Source organism: Eubalaena glacialis, chromosome 7 (genome assembly GCF_028564815.1).
Source record: "Eubalaena glacialis isolate mEubGla1 chromosome 7, mEubGla1.1.hap2.+ XY, whole genome shotgun sequence".
Classification (NCBI taxonomy): Eukaryota; Metazoa; Chordata; class Mammalia; order Artiodactyla; family Balaenidae; genus Eubalaena; species Eubalaena glacialis.
Window position 1 is genome coordinate 65,210,604 of NC_083722.1, and position 22,547 is coordinate 65,233,150.

The 22,547-nt window shown below is 37.7% G+C and overlaps 1 protein-coding gene across 1 annotated transcript in view; it reads right to left on the minus strand.

Annotated features, from left to right (window-relative positions):
* Positions 1-22,547, minus strand: part of KIF15 (kinesin family member 15) — a 69,030-nt gene that overhangs the window by 46,440 nt on the left and 43 nt on the right. The window contains exons 2-7 of the mRNA XM_061196518.1: positions 16,583-16,625; positions 15,908-16,091; positions 13,846-13,922; positions 9,796-9,833; positions 4,891-4,988; positions 3,378-3,557 (exon numbers count right to left, since the gene is read on the minus strand). Coding sequence (XP_061052501.1) covers positions 3,378-3,557; positions 4,891-4,988; positions 9,796-9,833; positions 13,846-13,922; positions 15,908-16,091; positions 16,583-16,625 — 620 coding nt within the window. The remainder of the gene's footprint in view (positions 1-3,377; positions 3,558-4,890; positions 4,989-9,795; positions 9,834-13,845; positions 13,923-15,907; positions 16,092-16,582; positions 16,626-22,547) is intronic.

Sequence of the window (22,547 nt, forward strand, 5' to 3'; positions counted from 1 at the left end):
GAAAATTACAGACCAATATCACTGATGAATATAGATGCAAAAATCCTCAACAAAATAATAGCATACAGAATCTAAAAACACATTAAAAGGATCATACACCATGATCAAGTGGGATTTATCCCAGGGATGCAAGGATTCTTCAATACACGCAAATCAATCAATGTGATACACCATATTAACAAATTGAAGAATAAAAACCATATGATCATCTCAATAGATGCAGAAAAAACTTTTGACAAAATTCAACACCCATTTATGATAAAAACTCTCCAGAAAGTAGGCATAGAGGGAACTTACCTCAACATAATAAAGGTCATATATGACAAACTCACAGCAAACATCATTCTCAATGCTGAAAAACTGAAAGCATTTCCTCTAAGATCAGGAACAAGACAAGGATGTCCACTCTCGCCACTATTATTCAACATAGTTTTGGAAGTCCTAGCCACGGCAATCAGAGAAGAAAAAGAAATAAAAGGAATACAAATTGGAAACGAAGTAAAACTGTCACTGCTTGCAGATGACATGATACTATACATAGAGAATCCTAAAGATGCCACCAGAAAACTACTAGAGCTAATCAATGAATTTGGTAAAGTTGCAGGATACAAAATTAATGCACAGAAATCTCTTGCATTCCTATACACTAATGATGAAAAATCTGAAAGAGAAATTAAGGAAACACTCCCATTTATCATTGCAACAAAAAGAATAAAATACCTAGGAATAAACCTACCTAGGGAGACAAAAGACCTGTATGCAGAAAACTATAAGACACTGATGAAAGAAATTAAAGATGATACAAACAGATGGAGAGATATACCATGTTCTTGGATTGGAAGAATCAATACTGTGAAAATGACTATACTACCCAAAGCAATCTACAGATTCAATGCAATCCCTATCAAATTACCAATGGCATTTTTTTACAGAACTAGAACAAAAAAATCTTAAAATTTGTATGGAGACACAAAAGACCCCAAATAGCCAAAGCAGTCTTGAGGGAAAAAAACGGAGCTGGAGGAATCAGACTCCCTGACTTCAGACTATACTACAAAGCTACAGTAATCAAGACAATATGGTACTGGCACAAAAACAGAACTATAGATCAATGCAACAAGATAGAAAGCCCAGAGATAAACCCACGCACCTATGGTCAACTAATCTATGACAAAGGAGGCAAGGATATACAATGGAGAAAAGACAGTCTCTTCAATAAGTGGTGCTGGGAAAACTGGACAGCTACATGTAAAACAATGAAATTAGAACACTCCCTAACACCATACTCAAAAATAAACTCAAAATGGATTAGAGACCTAAATGTAAGACCGGACACTATAAAACTCTTAGCAGAAAATTTAGGAAGAACACTCTTTGACATAAATCACAGCAAGATCTTTTTTGATCCACCTCCTAGAGTAATGGAAATAAAAACAAAAATAAACAAATGGGACCTAAGGAAACTTAATGCAAAGCAAAGGAAACTACAAGTAAGATGAAAAGACAACCCTCAGAATGGGAGAAAATATTTGCAAACGAATCAATGGACAAAGGATTAATCTCCAAAATATATAAACAGCTCATGCAGCTCAATATTAAAAAAACAAACAACCCAATCAAAAAATGGGCAGAAGACCTAAATAGACATTTCTCCAAAGAAGACATACAGATGGCCAAGAAGTACATGAAAACCTGCTCAACATCACTAATTATTAGAGAAATGCAAATCAAAACTACAATGAGGTATCACCTCACACCAGTTAGAATGGGCATCATCGAAAATCTACAAACAACAAATGCTGGAGAGGGTGTGGAGAAAAGGGAACCCTCTTGCACTGTTGGTGGGAATGTAAATTGATACAGCCACTGTGGAGAACAGTATGGAGGTTCCTTAAAAAACTAAAAATAGAATTACCATATGAGCCAGCAATCCCACTACTGGGCATATATCCAGAGAAAACCATAATTCAAAAAGACACATGCACCCCAATGTTCATTGCAGCACTATTTACAATAGCCAGGTCATGGAAGCAACCTAAATACCCATTGACAGACGAATAGATAAAAAAGATGTGGCACATGTATACAATGGAATATTACTCAGCCATAAAAAGGAATGAAATTGGGTCATTTGTAGAGACGTGGATCGATCTAGAGACTGTCACACAGAGCGAAGTAAGTCAGAAAGAGAAAAACAAATAGCATATATTAACGCATATATGTGGAACCTAGAAAAATGGTACAGATGAACCAGTTTGCAGGGCAGAAATAGAGACACAAATGTAGAGAACAAACGTATGGACACCAAGGGGGGGAAAGTGGTGGGGGGGGGGGTGTGTGTGTGGTGGTGGGATGAATTGGGAGATTGGGATTGACATATATACACTAATATGTATAAAATGGATAACTAATAAGAACCTGCTGTATAAAAAAATAAATTTAAAAAAATTGAAAAATTAAAAAAAAAAATGTGAATAGAATATTTTGCAAATTCTTGTCAAAAGGTTTGTTTGTCCTGAGCTGAATGGCCAAACGAGGTTGCCTTTTGACACCTAACAAGTAATAAACAAGGGTAGAAAATAGAGAGAACAGCCAGCTGGTTTGAAGGGGAGAGATCCCAGGAGCTCTTCAAAAGGGCAGCTCCGGGCTTCCCTGGTGGCGCAGTGGTTAAGAATCTGCCTGCCAATACAGGGGATACAGGTTCGAGCCCTGGTCCGGGAAGATCTCACATGCCGCGGAGCAGCTCGTGCGCCACAACTACTGAAGCCCGCGTGTCTAGAGCCCGCGTACCACAACTACTGAGCCAGCGTGCCGCAACTACTGAAGCCCGCGCGCCTAGAGCCCATGCTCTGCAACAAGAGAAGCCACCGCAATGAGAAGCCCGCGCACCACAACAAAGAGTAGCCCCACTCGCCACAACTAGAGAAAGCCCGCACGCAGCAATGAAGACCCAACACAGCCAAAAATAAATAAATAAATAAATTTATTAAATAAATAAATAATAATAAAATAAAACTGTAACTCTATATCCTTTTTAAAAAAACCCTAAAACAAAAGGGCATCTCCCAGGAGGAACAACTAAAGGGATATGGTCACTAACAAACTGTCCCCCAGTGACATATAAGGTGGTTTTTAAGAGTCTATGACTGGAATGAACAACACCAAAATAACACAAAATCAAGGGGTCAAACTTCTACTTTAACTAAGGGGAAATGTATAAAACACTGTCATATCCTTCTTTCATTTCTTCTCATGAACATTCTGGTTATGGCTTTACCAAACATTTTTAGTAACTCAACTCTTTCTTTTTTTGAGATCAAGGTGCTCGTCACAGCATGCTATGTTGCCTACGAATCAAACTGCTCAAGGCAGGGTACCTGATAGGCTTCAGCAGCTGAGGTCACCACCTGCTCCATAGCACCAACAACGAAGACTCCCTTCTTTATATGCTCCCTTAAGTACAGTCCAGCCGATGCAGAGTCCAGGAGGTCATAGATCTGCTCGTTGTAGATTTCAATAAAGGAACACTTACAAAGAAAACTCTTTCCAGCTCCAGCCTGTAAAAGAGAAGCCTGGTTTAGCTATATTCTTTTCATGAGTTCATCCCGACCTTTCATGAGCATTCATCTTTCACTCACTTCACAACATATAAATTTCCTACAACATTATCTTTTACACAATACAGGACACTTAAAAGTCAGTTTTAAAATGTAGATTACTAGTTTCAGCACATCAGTACACTTTAAAGCAGCATCGAACTGTGGTCCCAGGAGCCCTAAAGTTTCCAACAGTGCCTCAGAACAAAGACAGGGAGGTGGGACTTGAGCATTCCAAATAGGCAATTCCATTTTTTGTTTAATTGAGGTATAACTGATATACAGCATTATATTAGTTTCAGGTGTATAACATAATGATTTGATATTTGTATATATTGCAAAATGACCACAATAAGTCTATTTAACATCCATTGCCATACATAGTTACATAATTTTTTTCCCTTGTGATGAAAATAGCAATTCCATTTTCACCTGTTTTATATATAAATCAAGTGTTATATTCCTCAAACGACTGAAAATAATGTATTTTAAAAGTCTCTCTTTAAAAAAATAAACAAATAAAAGTTTTCTTTAAAAAGCCTCGCTATAGGATTTTTAACCACAGAAATGCACGTCACTAAACTTACTTCACTGGCACATAATATGTGTGTCTAACTGCAATGGTCAGGCATGGTTTCTGCAAAGGAGTAAGTGGTAAACCAATGTGATATATCAGACTCCTTGGCACATAGGTAATAGAACATAAAACACTAATGGCTCTTAAGCCTGGAATTCCCTAAGCTAAAGACGCACAACTGACAGAATGACCCAATCTGGGAGCCAATGGAAAATGGAAGGCCACATTGCTAGGACGATGGAGCCACACCACGTGTGAAGCAAGGAGATCATAGTCAGGTGGTAGCAGGTGCTGCAAAGGAGGTACAGATGGGCCCATTACTAGTGGCTGACATGAAGATGTGGGGACAGCTGCAGTCAACTGTGAGCCTAGGCACAGGTAGGTGACGGAGCTTAATGAATTTGTTTTCCTCAGTTAAGATTTTCTTTACACTTTCTCTCTTGTAAAATCTGAGAGCCTAAGAAGCACTACAGTCTTCTTTCTTTCAATGTGGGTTCATGGATGATGCATGTTTTATAGACTAAAAACTTTTCGAAAATAAAAAACTCAGAATTCTTAATTTTATCTTAAGAATTGAAAGATTTTTTTTTATGACTCTAGCCTAGCCACACTGTAGACTACCAATGATGCCCCTCCATGTATCATGAGCTAATTATTAGTAGTTAGCTACTCGAAACTAGGTATTTCATAGAATCACTTTTTTACAATAAGTTTTACCTTCTCTTTTTCACGTTCAATTAAGGAAAACAAATATTCAAAACTTCGTGGAATTACTCCTCTCAGGTTATGAGAAAAATTATCAGATTCAGATGGTCCTAAAGAAAAATGTAAAAAAATATATATATAGCTGTTCATTTTTATTCTGTTAACAGGAGTCTTTCAAAACAGCAACACTGAAAGGCAATTCATATAGAAAAGACAAATTGTATAATCAGTTTCTTTCAGGCCCCCAAACAAGATAAATCGTGGTCTGTAACAGATGGCATAATAGAACCTGCCTATCAATGGGACTGAAGGGAAGGGCCCACAATAGCCACTAAGCAATTTTAAAAAGTAGTTTTTGTTTGATAAATTAAAAAATCCATTTCAGCCCCAAGCTTGAAATTTTTCCTTCTGCAGGTACCAAAATTAGCAGAAATAACAAATAATTGTACTTTACTGTTGCATAAGACATTCTGTCTCCTAGGCTGATCTTTATACACTGGCTGTGTGGCCACAGGCTAATTACTTAATCTCTTGGAGTTTTCAACTATAAAATGGAAATAATAATGGTAATAACTATCTCACAGGGTATAAAAATTAGCATTAGCTAGTATTTTCTTAATTGGGCAATAAAAGCCAAGCTGGTAAGAAAGATACTATAGGAATTCTTCACAAGATTTCTGTACAGACAGAAAACTGAAGAGCAATCCAATCTCTACTTTGTTAACATTGGGGAAAAGGGGAGATGTGAGTGGATATGTAAACAGCAGGAATTTTTGGATACTAATTCAAGCTATAGCTATATTTGCCAGAATAAAAACTAAAGAGCTAGAAAAGATCCAAAAGTTACTATATGTATTAGTTAAACATGCCTTAGAGGGACTTCCCTGGTGGTGCAGCGGTTAAGAATCCACCTGCCAATGCAGGGGACACGGGCTCAAGCCCTGGTCCGGGAAGATCCCACATGCCAAGAAGCAACTAAGCCCGTGTGCCACAACTACTGAACCCACGTGCCACAACTACTGAAGCCCATGCGCATAGAGCCTGTGCTCCACAACAAGAGAAGCCACCGAAATGAGAAGCCAGTGCACTGCAATGAAGAGTCGCCCCCTGCTCGCCGCAACTAGAGAAAGCCCACGCACAGCAATGAAGACCCAACACAGCCAAAAATCAATCAATCAATAAGTAAATTTATTTAAAATATATATATATGCCTTAGAGACCAAAGGAACTAACAAAATGCTGGTGTATGCAAGAAAGCTACAGAAAATAAATTTAAAAATATTATCATCATCTCGGTGTGCTATACCTAAAATATTTTAAATGGCCCCTGTAAACTGTACCTTAAAAAAAAAAAGAAAAAAAAATATATAAAACAGGGCAGAGAAATCCAAGTAAATGAACACAGAGGACAGATAATATTAGAATATGTGCAGATAATTTTATAACATTTTCCTGCTAAATACTATATAAAGATACTCAAAATATTCATTATAGTTACCTTATCGTCTCTTGCCTAGTCTCCTGCCTTGGCTCCCAATCTTGCTTCGGCTCTAGCCCCTCCTATAGTTTCTATTCCATTCAGCTGTCTGAGTAGTCCTTTTAATTATACATCAGATCATGTAATTCTTCTTTAAAAAAACAAAAAAACAAAGAAAAAAAAACCTTCCCATGACTTCACATACCCTCATGAAAAATTCCAAAATCCATGACCTGGCCTCAGGCTACAATTTCAACTTGCCCCTTATTCTGTAAAATTCCACTCTAGCCCCATGTGTCTTCTTGCTGTTTCTTGAATGCTCTTGAGCATGCTCCCAACTCAGGGCCTGTGCATTTGCAGGGATGGTCCCTCTGCCTGGAAGATTCTTCTCCCAGAGTCTTATGGATTTATCCCAGGGACGCAAGCATTCTTCAATATACGCAAATCAATCAATGTGATACACCATATTAACAAACTGAAGAATAAAAACCATATGATCATCTCAATAGATGCAGAAAAAGCTTCTGACAAAATTCAGCACCCATTTATGATAAAAATTCTCCAGAAAATGGGCATAGAGGGAACCCACCTCATCATAATAAAGGCCATATATGACAAACCCACAGCAAGCATCATGCTCAGTGGTGAAAAACTGGAAGCATGTGCACTAAGATCAGGAACAAGACAAGGATGTCCACTCTCACCACTCGTATTCAACATAGTTTTGGAAGTCCTAGCCACAGCAATGAGAGAAGAAAAAGAAATAAAACGAATACAAATTGGAAAAGAAGAAGTAAAACTGTCACTGTTTGCAGATGACATGATACTATACATAGAAAATCCTAAAGATGCCACCAGAAAACTACTAGAACTAATTAATGAATTTGGTAAGGTTGCAAGATACAAAATTAATGCACAGAAATCTCTGTCATTCCTATACACCAACAACGAAAAATCAGAAAGAGAAATTAAGGAAACACTCCCATTTACCACTATAACAAAAAGAATAAAATACCTAGGAATAAACCTGCCTAAGGAGGCGAAAGACTTGTACTCAGAAAACTATAAAACGCTGATGAAAGAAATCAAAGATGACATAAACAGATGGAGAAATATACCATGTTCTTGGATTGGAAGAATCAATATTGTGCAAATGACTATACTACCGAAAGCAATCTACAGATTCAATGCAATCCCTATCAAATTACCAATGGCATTTTTCACAGAATTAGAACAAAAAAATCTTACAATTCGTATGGAAACACAAAAGACACCGAATAGCCAAAGCAATCTTGAGAAAGAAAAACGGAGTTGGAGGAATCAGGCTCCCCGACTTCAAACTATACCACAAAGCTACAGTAATCAAGACAGTATGGTACTGGCACAAAAACAGAGATATAGATCAATGGTACAGGACAGAATGCCCAGAGATAAACCCACGCACATATGGGCGCCTAATTTACGACAAAGGAGGCAAGAACATACAATGGAGAAAAGACGGCCTCTTCAATAAGTGATGCTGGAAAAACTGGACAGCTACATGTAAAAGAATGAAATTAGAACACTACCTAACATCATATACAAAAATAAATTCCAAATGGATTAAAAACTTAAATGTAAGACCAGACACTATAAAACTTTTAGAGGAAAACATAGGAAAAACACACTTTGACATAAACCACAGCAAGATCTTTTTTGACCCACCTCCTAGAGTAACAGAAATAAAAACAAAAATAAACAAATGGGACTTAATTAAACTTAAAAGCTTTTGCACAGCAAAGGAAACCATAAACAAGACAAAAAGACAACCCTCAGAATGGGAGATAATATTTGCAAATGAAACAACAGACAAAGGATTAATCTCCAAAATATACAAACAGCTCATGGAACTCAATATGAAAAAAACAAACAATCCAGTTAAAAAATGGGCAGAAGACCTAAATAGACATTTCACCAAGGAAGACATACAGATGGTCAAGAGGCACATGAAAAGATGCTCAACATCACTAATTATTAGAAAAATGCAAATCAAAACTACAATGAGGTATCACTTCATGCCGGTCAGAATGGCCATTATCAAAAAAGCTGGAAACAATAATTGCTGGAAAGGGTGTGGTGAAAAGGGAAGCCTCCTGCACTGTTGGTGGGAATGTAAATTGATACAACCACTACGGAAAACAGTACAGAGGTTCCTCAAAAAACTAAAAATAGAATTACCATATTACCCAACAATCCTACTACTGGGCATATACCCTGAGAAAACCATAATTCAAAAAGAGACATGCACCACAATGTTCACTGCAGCACTATTTACAATAGCCAGGACATGGAACCAACCTAAATGTCCATCGACAGATGAATGGATAAAGAAGATGTGGCACATATATACAATGGAATATTACTCAGCCATAAAAACAAACGAAATTGAGTTATTTGTAGTGAGGTGGATGGACCTAAAGGCTGTCACACAGAGTGAAGTAAGTCAGAAAGAGAAAAACAAATACCATATGCTAATGAATATATATGGAATCTAAAAAAAAAAAAAAAAATGGTACTGATGAAACTAGTTGCAGGGCAGGAATAAAGAGGTAGACATAGAGAATGGACTTGATGACATGGGGTGGGAGGGTGAAGTTGGGCGAAGTGAGAGTAGCATCGACATATATACACTACCGAATGTAAAATAGTTGGCTGGTGGGAAGCAGCAGCATAGCACAGGGAGATAGGCTCGGTGCTTTGCGATGACCTAGAGGGGTGGGATAGGGACGATGGGAGGGAGGTTCAAGAGGGAGGAGATATGGGGACATGTGTATGCATATGGCTGATACACTTTGCCGTGCAACAGAAACTAACACAGTATTGTGAAGCAATTATCTCCAATAAAGATCTATTAAAAAAATAATAGAAAATGTGGTATAGTCATACAACAATCTATTATACAGCAATGGAAATAAACTACTACTACATGCCATAACATTAATGAATCTGACAAACCTCAGGCTGAGAGAAAGAAGCCATACATAAAAGAGTAAATACAGTAAAATTTCATTTGTAGAAGTGCAAAAACAAGCGAAACTAGTGATGACAGAAGTCAGAGTAATACATATGTCAGGGGACAGCAGTGGGAGTAGTTACTGACTAGGAATCTTGGTCTGGGTAGTGGTTATACAGTACATAATATATAAAAATTCATTAAACCCACTTCAAAAATTGTTCATTGAACACATACTCTGTGCTAAGCATTGAGCTGGGAACATAGCTAAAAACACAGACTTTGCTATAATGGAAGTCACAATCCGACAGAAGCTTGGGAAATAACCCTAATTTTATGAGGTCAACATCATATACCAGAAAGTATTCCTTTCCAAAAAATATACTAAGTTCTGTCATCACAAAAAGAGTAGACTAAGCCAGTAAATGTTAATCTCTAATTTACTTACCCATCATAGTAAATGTTTTCCCTGAACCAGTCTGTCCACTGTAAAAAAGAATGTTTCATATATTATTTTCACACATGAAATTTAGAAGACTACCCTGTTTTAATATGGTCTACTAGTTTATAAATTCTCCCCACAAAGAACTAATTGTCTTTCTTTTTAAAAATTATATCAGGTAAAAAGTGAATGATACATTTTCTTTCTCTCCTATTCTACCACTAAGACTTAACCACTCTTAACCGTCTAATAAATGCTTCTGGATTATACAGACATGGCCATCAGAGTTTTTATTTAATTTTTATTTACAAAATTGGAATGATGCTATTCATACTTCTCTGCAACCTGTTTTTTTCCCTTAATTTTTATCTCACACATCTTTCTATGCTGGTAAATAGAGATCTGCCTCTTTATTTTTAATGGCTACATAGTATTCCATGAATGTATCATAATTTATTTAATCAGAACCAACCAGACTTTTTTTTTCCAATTTTTGCTATTCTAAATAATGCAGCAATTCTCTTCCTAAATTCTGCCTTTAAAAGATACTAAGATGTCTTCATTTAAAAATAAAGCAATTAAAAACATCCTTATGCTATAGGCTTGATTTTTTTTTTTTTTTTTTTTTTTTTTGTATAGTGTCATATCTCCTCAGGTACACCAAGAAACAGGAGAAACAAAAAACTAAAAAAATTAAAATTTAGGGACTTCCCTGGTGGTCCAGTGGGTAAGACTCCATGCTCCCAATGCAGGGGGCCCAGGTTTGATCCCTGGTCAGGGAACTAGATCCTGCATGCATTCCACAACTAAGAGTCCACATGCCACAACTAAAGATCCCACGTGCCGCAACTAAGACCTGATGCAGCCAAAATAAATATAAATAAATATTAAAAAAATAAAAACAAAATAAAAATTTATGTTGAAGATAGATTTCAGTTAGGATGTTAAATGTGTTTACATTGGATTCATGGCACAAATATAAAATTTTGAGTTTACTTTTTGGTTCAATGCCCCAAGAGCTAGAAAACAGTATAATCTAGTTGTTTACCTCTTTCTTTCGGAAGTAGGGGAAAAAAAGTTCTTCAGTTAACTCAGAATAAGAAATGGATATTGTTGAGCATCTTACTTGAAAGTGAAGGGGACACTATTAACAATAACTCTAGAATTGAGACTGTCTAAAGTAAACCGGAAAGTATGCTCACCCAACCAATAAATCAATGCTCACTTCTCTCTGTATGCTTCTCATTTCTGCCCTCAACTACCAAAAGCAATTTTCAAATTAAATATTATAATTAGTATGCCTAAGGATCTTCAAAGAAAACAGTTCTGAAGATATATAATCTCTGGTAATTGTGGCTCTTATTTCAAATTGATTTTTGAACTTTACCACTCAAAATATTCTGTGGGAAAAAAAATCTTTTTTTTTCTTGAGAAGACATGAGAAAATGGCTATCTGCTTCACTGGTCAAGAGAGAATATTTAGTTCTGCTGAACACAACTGAAAAGTAAGCATGAAAGGCAAAGGCAAATTTTCAAGGAAGAATTTGTGCACAAGATGAATCCAAGCTTTAAACTTCTTATTTTTTATTTTCTTGTATTTTGAGCCAATTACAGATGAACCAAGGGCACACACACAAAAAAAAGCATCAGCTGCTCAAAATTAATTACATAATTCACTACATCCTATTAAAAACCTCTGGTTCTAAATAAAATTAGGAAGTCTATTGCTAGAAGAAAAGGAAAAAATAATTGTACTACAAATTATATTCCTATTTATGAAATAAATCTGAAATGATTCACCTTGTAAAAAAAACTGACCTTGTAGAACTGCCAAGGTTGTCAGCTTACATTCCAACATTAAACCTAGAGCAGTATTTTAAGGCTGCCAGCATTTAGAAATTCAGAATCATCATGCATTTTTTTTTTTTTTTTGGCTGCGCTGTGAGCCTTGCAGGATCTCACTTCCCCCACCAGGGATTGAACCTAGGCCCTCGGCAGTGAAAGCACCAAGTCCTAACCACTGGACCACCAGGAATTCTCATCACCATGCACTTTCAATATATATTTGGAAGACAGATTGACAGTTTCTTATACTATATGACCCAGCAATGTATTCCTACGTATTTACTCAAGTGATTTGAAAACTTATGTTCACACAAAACCCAATATTTGAATGTTTGTAGCAACTTTATTCATAATTGCTAAATACTGGAAGCAACCAATATATCCTTTAACAGGGGAGTGAATAAAAAAACTGTGGTAAATCCACACAGTAAAATACTATTTGGCAAAAAAAAAAAAAAAAAAAAAAAAAAGGAAAGAAAGAAAAAGCAAAAGCTACTGATGCATGCAACAACATAGACAAATCCTAAATGAAAAAAGCCAGAACCAAAAGGCTACATATTGTATGATTCCAATCATATGACACTCTGGGAAAGGCAAAGCTATAGGAATGGAAAATTTATTAGTGTATCCAGAGGTTGGGGGCGGGGGGTAAGGAGTGGCTGACTATGAATGGGACAAACAGGAGGAACTTTGAAGGTGGAGGAACTGAACTTTAAAGGTGGAGGAACTGTTCTCTTCAATAGCTGTGCTAAATGCTTGGGCCTCTGCATTTGTCAAAACACTATGCAACTGTATATCACAAAGAGTGAACTTTAAAGTATGCAAACTAAATAAACAAACAAAACACATCAACTAGGATGTCAGAGACCCCAGGATGGAATGTATCTAATTGAATTACAAGTTCATGACATACTGCACTGAAAGGTGTAGGTGGAAAAGGGGCTGGCCTAAGTAAGTTTACAAAATGAGGTTTTGACTAGAAATTGTAGGACTTAAGGAAAAAAAAAAAAAGGATCTGTACATAAACACTGCACGCAGTAAATTTGTTCTTCACAGGGATACAGGCTAACAATTCTGAAACTGCTTTACATGTGTACTGGGGATGAACAAATAAATAAACGGATGGTAGCAGTGGGAGCCCGGGTTTCTCACTGTCAGCAAGCAAAGTTACAGATAAACAAGAAAGGAAGGCTAGAATGAACCCATGTGGATTCTAAACCCTTGGATTAGAGTCAGAGACATCAGTATGAACTCAAGTTTACCTTACTGTATATAGAAATGGATAGAAACAGAAACAATTATAGATATGTCTGCATACATGACTTAGTATACATACATATATTACCTAGCTCTGTCTGCTGAAAAGGCCTAGAAGCAATGACACTCCAGTAGCAACAAACACACCGAGTGCCCTTAGTTTCTAAACACCATTCTCCAATAAAAGGAACCAGGGCTTCTTGCCAAAATGGCTGATTCTAGGTCTCAGACAGGGAAAATATAAGATGAGCCAGGAGCGTACTGTAGCATCATAAAGGAAGTGCTCAAAAAACAAAAGGATGTGACATGTCAAAGGGACACAGAAACCAACCTCAAAAAGCTCCCAATGGCCAAGCTAGAACAATGTAAGCAACAAGATAAACATAATGTAGCATTAGATTATAACCCAAAGTATGAAATAAATATATGTAAGTCCATACCATATAAATGAATTAATTAATTAATGGGGGCAAAAAGACAAATCTTCCTTACAGAAGAATCCCAGATAACATGTAGATCCTCTCCATGAGGTAGAGTTTAATCCCTTCCACCTTGCTTATTATGCAGGTGGGGCCAATCAGATCACATGAGTCCTTAAAATTAAAGAACATGCCCACCTCAGTCAGAGAGCAACATGACTAAGGAAGAGCAAGGGTTGCATGTCATTGGCTTGGAAGATGGAGAAAGGGGGCTGTAAGCCAAGTAATGTAGATGGCCTCTAGAAGTCGGAAAACAGATTCTCCTCTAGAGCTTTCAGAAAGGAACACAGCCCTGTTGACACCTTTATTTTAGCTCAGAGACCAGCGTCAAACTCCTGACTTACAGAACTGTAAGACAATAAATTTGTGTTGTTTCAAGCCACTAAGTATGTGGTCATTTGTTACAGAAGCCATAGGAAACAAATAGAAGCACTTACTATTGTACCCTTGTATAAGGAAACAGTGAACAACTTACTATGCAAAGATGGTACCATTATAGCCACTCATGCAAGACTCCACAATGCCTTTGGCCACAGTTGAGAACACAGACTCCTACAAATGTTAAGCACCAAATATGTTAACATTTCACAAAAATGAAAACATTTTTCTTAAACTACATTCTAAAATATAATAAAATTTGTGTGCAAATTTTCATTTGCAATAACATGAAAATTATATCTACTATAGGAAAAAGACTAAAATAGCTAAGATGATAAAACTGTAAACATAATTATGTCCATTAATCTCCTATGCAATTATAGATTTAAACCTCACATCTAGAGTTTATATAGAATTTAGCATACTGCACGCAATATTATACTGGTATTAGCATAAAATACATATATAGCCCTATATGTTCTTCAGTACTTTTCCCACAAGTTTATACTAAATAATCAATATCTGATTTTTATTTTCATTTTTATATATAAATAGATGCAGCCTTATCAACAATGCAAGAATTCGTAGATTTGCATTGTCTAGTATAGTAGCCATGAGCCACATATGGCTACAGAGCACCTGAAATGTGGCTAGTCCAACTTGAGATGTGTTGTAAGTATAAAACATACACCAGTTTTGGAAGACTGAACATGAAAAAAAAAAAAGAATGGAAAAATATCTCATTAATAACTTGCTTTATGTTCCTTACATGTTGAAATGGTATTTTAGATATACTGGGTTAAATAAGATACAGAATTAAAACTAATTTTACCTGTTTCTTTTTTACTTTTTAAAAATGTGGCTACTAGGGAAATCCCTAGTGGTCCAGTGGTTAGGACTCTGCGCTCTCACTGCTGAGGGCCCGGGGTCAATCCCTGGTTGGGGAACTAAGATCCTGCAAGCCGCACGGCGCAACCAAAAATGTGGCTACTAGAAAATTTTAAATTATATATATGGCTCACTTTCTATTTCCATTGTCCAGCCATGCCCTAGATGAAAAAAGATCTAAAGATCTACATGTCTCACCAAAAACATCCATGTGTATGAGGGAATAATCAAGATGTGTGATGTCCAATGCAATAGCCATTAGCCATATGTGGCTATTACTTAAATTAATTAAAATTAAATAAAAATTAAAAGTCAGGTCCTCAGATGCACTAGTCATATTTCAAGTGCTCAACAGCCACATGTGGCTAGGGCATCTGAGAAATTAATCATCTGAAAAGGTGAATTTGAAATTTTAATTAATCTTAATTAATTTAAACTTAAATAGCCATGTGTATCTAGAGGCTAATGTAATGGACAGCACATTACAGAACATTTCCATCACTGCAGAAAGTTCTATTGAATAGTGCTGACTAGATTTTAACTAAATTGTCCTCAATTAGAAAAAGTTATTGACACCATAGCAATCTTTTTTTTTTTTTTTTGGCCACACCTTGTGGCATGTGGAATCTTAGTTCCCCAACCAGGGATCGAACCCGTGCCCCCTGCACTGGAAGCGCGGAGTCTTAACCACTGGACCACCAGGGGAGTCCCAACACCATAGTAATCTTAAATCAATCACTCTCTGCTATGGATTGCATGTCTCCCCAAAATTCATATGTTGAAACACTAATCCCCAACGTGACGGTATTTGGAGATGGGGCCTTTGGGAGGTAATCAGTCGTGAGAGTGGAGCCCTCAGGATAGCAGCACAGGCACACCTCGGAGATATTGTGGGTTCGTTTCCAGATGAGGTCAATAAAGTGAAGATAGCAATAAAGCAAGTCACATGAATTTTTTGGTTTCTCAGTGCATATAAAAGTTATATTTGTACTATACTGTTGTCTATTAAGTGTGCAATAGCATTATTTCTAAGAAAACAATGTACATGTCTTAATTTAAAAATACCTTATTGCTAAAAAATGCCAAAACAATTACAATAGTAACATCAAAGATGACTGATCACAGATCACCATAATATAATAATAACAAAAAAGAACAAAATATTTCAAGAAATATTGACCAAAACTAAAGCGACCAGAAGTGAAATCCTCCCAAATAACAGAATCTTATATGTTCCAAAAGAAAAGTTGAGTTCCCAAAATCATCATTACCTGAGTGGTGTCCATTTCTGCCACATGATCAAATATGAAGGTTTTGGGCTCAGGGTTGGAGTGCAGCCGGACAGTCGTAGAGGACAGCACAGACAGGCATAAGTTTTGCTCTCCATCAGCCGATCCAGAACCCTCTGTAGGTGGGCGAATTCGCACAAAAACTTTGATAGCATCGCCTTCATTACTAAAGACAAAAGAATATAGCAGCTAAGTTTACTGGAGAAAAAGGATCTAAGCCTCATATTGCCTCTAGTGTTTCTATTCTGAGTTTCCCCAACAAAGTCCAAGATCTACCCATTTACGTTTACCTTTTTTCAAGAGTCCCACATAACCCACACCCTTTACTGATTTGCTTCACATCAGCCAACTTCAAAAGCCTTTACTTGAAATCTACTGAAAGGCAGCTCTAAGCTCTGCTTGTCTCTGACTTCCCTTTTAATAGCAATAATAAAATAAGTCATCCCAAGGGAGAATTATGTTACTGATTCCATCTTTTAGCATGGAAGGTGAGGGGACAGGGGCTGGGGAGGAGATGTGATTTTTCCATATTTCCAGGTAGCCGAGGACAAAGCTTAATGCTGAAACAAGGAACCCTTACTTACTATGCTAAATGGTTGTTTTAGGAATACTACATCCCTAATTCTTTTGGTCTCATCAACAAGATTTTTTCCTTACCTTGGTTGGTTAGACTGACAATTTGTCACACTGCGTAACTCAGCTAGAAAAAAAGATAAGAAGTCATTAAAGGTTTTTAAAAGTACAACATGAAAACCCCATTCTTCTAGCCTATTCTTCAGTTGCTGACACTCCTCAGTCTCCCGGCTCCCTGGCCTGGGCGTGACAGGGGACAAGCCTAGATCTTCCTCTCCATTCTAACTGTAAGCAGATAGGTTAGGGGGTCCCCGGAGAAAGAGAACCAGGAATGGCTTTCTTGACATAAGAGAACCCATTTTGGTCTAAGCCATTTTGTGGTCTAAGCCTGGCGCAATGCTTGCCCTCAAACAGGTCTCAGTAATTAATGACCTTAAGGGAGGAAATGCAGAAACAAGGAGGAGCAGTCGAGAAACCACGGTGCAGCCTTGGGGCAGCTTCCTGGTTCCTCAAGGGACATACATAACGATATACCTTTGAGTTCTGCAGGAACTAAGGCCCATAGTCAGGTGGAAGATGGAATTACGACGGTGACCCTCCAGACTTCAATCGACTAAGGCTTGGACTCTGTCGACCTTTGCCCCAACTCTATGCTAAATTTCCTCAGTTCAATCAAGTCCCTTCATGAATATGTATGTACGCTTAGCTTAAAACTTCCCCAATTTTGCTGTTCAGGGAGAGACTGCTTTGGGAAAGATCCCGGTATTCTCCTCTTGCTGTAAGTAATAAATCCTAGAGGATGGGGAGACCAGTACCCAGAGTTGCTACAACATATTATCTAAGATGTCACGTTTCTAACAAAAAAATTACAAGGAATTCAAAGAAACAAGAAAGTATGACCCATAAACCTGAAAAAAAGCAGGCATCAGAAACTGCCTGTGAGAGTGCCTACATGCTGGGTTTGTCAGGAAAAGACTTCAAAGTAGCCATTATAAACATGTACAGAACTAAAGGAAATCAAAATTAAGAATTAAAGGAAGGTATGAGGACAATGTCCACATCAAATAGAGAATATCAATAAAGAAAAATTATAAAATAGAAACAAATGGAAACTCTGGAGTTGAAAAGTGTATCAAGTGAAATAAAAATTCGCTTGAATGGCTCAAAGTAGATTTGAACTGGCAGAAAAAAGAACAAGCAAGCTCTAAGATAGATCAATAGAGATTATAAAAGCCAAAGAACAGAGAGAAAAAAGGATGAAGAAAAGTGAAGTGAGCCTCAGAGAAATGCGGGACATCATTAAGCATACCAACATACATAAATGGGGAGTATCAGGAGAAAGAACAGAAGAGAAAGAACAGAAAAAATTCAAAGAAATAATGGCCAAAAACTTCCCAAATTCATTAAAAAGCAATCTACACACCCAGGAAGTTCAACAAATTCCAAAAAGGATAAACACAAACAGATCCACAGACACATCATAGTAAAAATGCTGAGAGTCATTACTTATGAGAGAACCCCAATCAGATTAACAGCTGACTCTCAGCAGAAACAACAGAGGCCAGAGGAATTAGAGAGTTTGTTGCTAGAAGGCCCACCTTACAAGAAATAGTAAAGGAAGTTCTTCAGCCTGAAAGTAGTGACCACAGACAGTAAAATTCAAATCTACATGAAAAAAATCAAAGAGCACCAGGTAACAGTGATTATGTAATTATAAAAAACAATAGAAATGCCTATTTTCTCCTCCCCTTGATTTAAAAAACAATTGTATAAAATAATATGTATATAATGTATTGTTGGGCCTACAACATATAGAAACATATGTATATTTGCCAATAATAGCACAAAGAAGGTGGGTAGGAACAAAGCTGTAATAGCCTAAGGAAATGACTAAAGATGGTAAAGTAATGTATTGTTGGGTTTTTAACAATAGATGTAACTTGTTTAACAATAATACCAAAGAAGGGGGTGAAAGGGAATAAAGCTACATAGCCCCTGCTCGCTGCAACTAGAGAAAGCCAGCGCACAGCAACGAAGACCCAACGCAGCCAAAAATAAAAGCTGACACTGTTAAGATGTATATGTTAAACCCTAGAGCAATCATTAAAAAAAAAAACTTCAAAAAAAGAAAGCAGGGAGTTCCCTGGTGGTCCAGTGGTTAGGACTCCACACTTCCACTGCTGGGAGCACGAGTTCGATCCCTGGTCGGGGAACTAAGATCCTGCACGTGGCGTGGCTCCCCTCCAAAAAAAAAAAAAAGGGGAGTAACAAAATGGAAATAGAGTCACAGATGTAGAAAACAAATTATTTATGGTTACCAGGGCATAACAGGTGGGGAAGGATAAATTGGGAGATTAGGATTGACATATACGCACTACTATATATAAAATAAATAACTAATAAGGACGTACTATATAGCACAGGGAACTCTACTCAATACTCTGTAATGGCCTACATGAGAAAAGAATTTTAAAAAGAGTGGATATATGTATTATATATATGTATAACTGATTCACTTTGCTGTACACCTGAAACTAACACAACATTGTAAATCAACTATAATCCAATAAAAATTTTTTTAAAAAAGCAGTAAAGGTGGAACAGAGAAACATAAAAGACATGTGACACATAGAAAATGAAAAGTAAAATGCCAGATGTGAATACAACCAAATCAATAACAACATGTGAATGGATTAAACAACCCAATCAAAAGGCAGAGATTGTCAGACTAAGATGAAAAAACATGCTCCAACTATATACTATATAAAGGAAACACACTTTAGATTCAAAGATATAAACATATAGAAAGTAAAAGGATGAAAAAAGATTATCTCATGCAAACAGCAATCACAAGAAAGCAGGAGTGGCTATACAGGTTTCAGACAGACTTTATAACAAAATTACTAGAGATAAAGAAGAACATTTTTTATAATGATAAAAGGGTCAAACTACCAGGAAGATAACACAGATATAAACATATACTCAGGGACTTCCCTGGTGGTGCAGTGTTAAGAATCCATCTGCCAACGCAGGGGACACGGGTTCGAGCCCTGGTCCGGGAAGATCCCACATGCTGCAAAGTAACTAAGCCCGTGCACCACAACTACTGAGCCTGCACTCTAGAGCCCGCGAGCCACAACTACTGAAGCCCACGCACCTAGAGCCCATTGTCCACAACAAGAGAAGCCACTGCAATGAGAAGCCCGCACACCACAATGAAGAGTAGGCCCCGCTCGCCGCAACTAGAGGAAGCCCGCATGCAGCAACGAAGACCCAACGCAGCCAAAAATAAAATTACTTAAAAAAAAATAACAAACATATATTCACCTAGTAACAAAGCACCAAAATACATGACAAGAAATGAAGGGAGAAATAGACAATTCAACAATAAGAGCTACCATACGACCCTGCAATCCCACTCCTGGGCACATATCCAGAAAAAAACATAGTCCGAAAGGATACATGCACCCCAGTGTTCATTGCAGTACTGTTTACAATAGCAAAGACATGGAAGCAACTAGATGGATAAAGAAGATGTGGTACATATATACAATGGAATATTAGCCATTAAAAAGAATGAAATAATGCCATTTGCAGCAACATGGATGGACCTAGAGATTGTCATACTGAGTGAAGTTAAGTCAGACAGAGAAGGAGAATGATATCACTTATACGCAGAATCTAAAAAGAAATGATACAAATGAACTCATTTACAAAACAGAAACAGACTCACAAACTTAGAGAACGAATTTATGGTTACCAGGAGGGAAGGGTGGGGCAAAGGGATAGTTAGGGAGTTTGGGATTGACATGTACACACTACTATATTTAAAATGGATAACCAACAAGGACCTACTGTATAGCACAGGGAACTCTGTTCAATGTTATGTGGCAGCCTGGATGGGAGGGGAGTTTGGGGGAGAATGGATACATGTATATATGGCTGAGTCGCTTTGCCCTGCACCTGAAACTATCACAACATTGTTAATTGGCTATACTCCAATATAAAATTAAAAGTTAAAAAAAAAAAAAAAGAATTTAGAGCGGGCAGATGATACAATCAGAAAATAAAATAAAATAAATAAAATATATATATATATGTAACTGAATCACTTTGCTGTACACCTGAAACATTGTAAGTCAACTATACTTCAATAAAAACAAACAAACAAACCTTAGATGCTTACTCTGCAGTCCAGATAGCTATGGATCATCTAACCAAATATGATTAAGTTCAGAAAGGGACTCTTAAACTCAGTCAATTTCATGAGGGTTATTTCACATTCTCATTTCTCTGATTTCAGTCAGCAATCCATGGTGCCAGTGTTGTCACAAGAAATAACCTTCATGAGCACAAAAGTAAGAGCTACAGGGAGCACTGCATGGGCTCTCTCCTTCCCTGTGTTCCCACTTCATGCTCCCGGTCTCTAGACTGCTGGGAATGCACTTACCTGGGATGTCATCAACCTCAACTTTGCTAACAAACTTACAGGAGCAGGAGAGTTCCCCATGGAAATCACCACCATCATAAAGGGGAGCTGTGAATACCCTTGCTCCCATCACTTTTTAAAATAATTTATTTATTTATTTATTTATTTTTGGCTGTGTTGGGTCTTCGTTCCGTTGTGCGGGCTTCTCATTGCGGTGGCTTCTCTTATTGCGGAGCATGGGCTCTAGGCATGCGGGCTTCAGTAGTTGTGGCACATGGGCTCAGTAGTTGTGGTTCACGGGCTCCAGAGAGCAGGCTCAGTAGTTGTGGTGCACGGGCTTAGTTGCTCTGCAGCATGTGGGATCTTTCCGGACCAGGGATCGAACCCGTGTCCCCTGCACTAGCAGGCGGATTCTTAACCACTGCGCCACCAGGGAAGCCCTCCTATCACTTCTTGATGTGTACAGACAGGACAGAGTCCTTTAACATAGTCACATACATATGTCACTTTCCATTAAATAAACAGATGCTCTAATATCACAAACACCAATTCTCTTGCTTGAGTCCAGATTCACTGAACACTGTGATTGTGCAGAAAGAGCGATCAACATTTTGCTCCAATAACGTACCAATTTGTGTGCTAATATTCCCTGAATACTGAAAATGTGGGAGGAAAAGGAACATTTTAGATGGAAAAAGAGAGCATAATGAGGTGTTAATGGTATGATGGACCTAAAAGGTAAGTAAAACAACAAACATATCAGGAAAGAATTGCAATTGACAGCTAAAAGCATTAACGTTATTGAAAGGTTCAAACACCAAAAATTCACCATTTCTTCCATCTTCTAACATAGGCATCGCCTCGTTACCATTCATACCATTCACAAAGATCCATCTAATCAGCTCAAAATCAGCTTTAAAAAACCAAGACTCCTTAAAGGGTTAGGCGATGTAAGAGGCAGGTATACAGGAAAAGCAAAGGACCAAGAAATTAGTAAAATTGAACGGTTTATCAAAAGCAAAAATGACAGGCTCCCTTCCATGAGAAAAAGGAAGAAATTGAAAGGGTCTCCTTGAGAAGAAAAAAGGGACTGTGAAAATATAAAGACACTACTGAATTCTGTGCTTTAAAAGTCCCTTACCTAAGGAGAGTCCACAGCGGACCCTCCAAAAGAGAAAGACATGCTTGGAACAAGAATAAGTTCTTCCCTTCAGGAAAGTCAGTATTGTGGAAATACATAGAAGGTAGTGAGAGCTGGGGCTGACCCTCAGGCGAAGATACCTAGAGAGGCAGCCCGGGTCCGGACTCGGGAAGAGGCCAGCGACGAAACTGCAGGACCGAGAACGGGAGGGAAGAACCAGCAGGTCGCTTAGGAGCCAAGCGCCTGGATGAGGGCTCGGTTCCGGTTCTCTGCTCAGCCCCAGAGCTTAAAATTGCGCCAGGCTCGTAGCGTGCGCCCAACACATAGACGGAAGGGAAGAGAGCTGTTCCATTAGTGTATTATCTTGGAGAGACAGAGGGAGATTCCAAACATCCCCCGCCGCTCAGTCCGCTCTTGCCCTTCCCGCCCAGCAGGAAAGCTCGTATTTGGGGGCGGAGACGGGGTTCTGGTTCACGAAG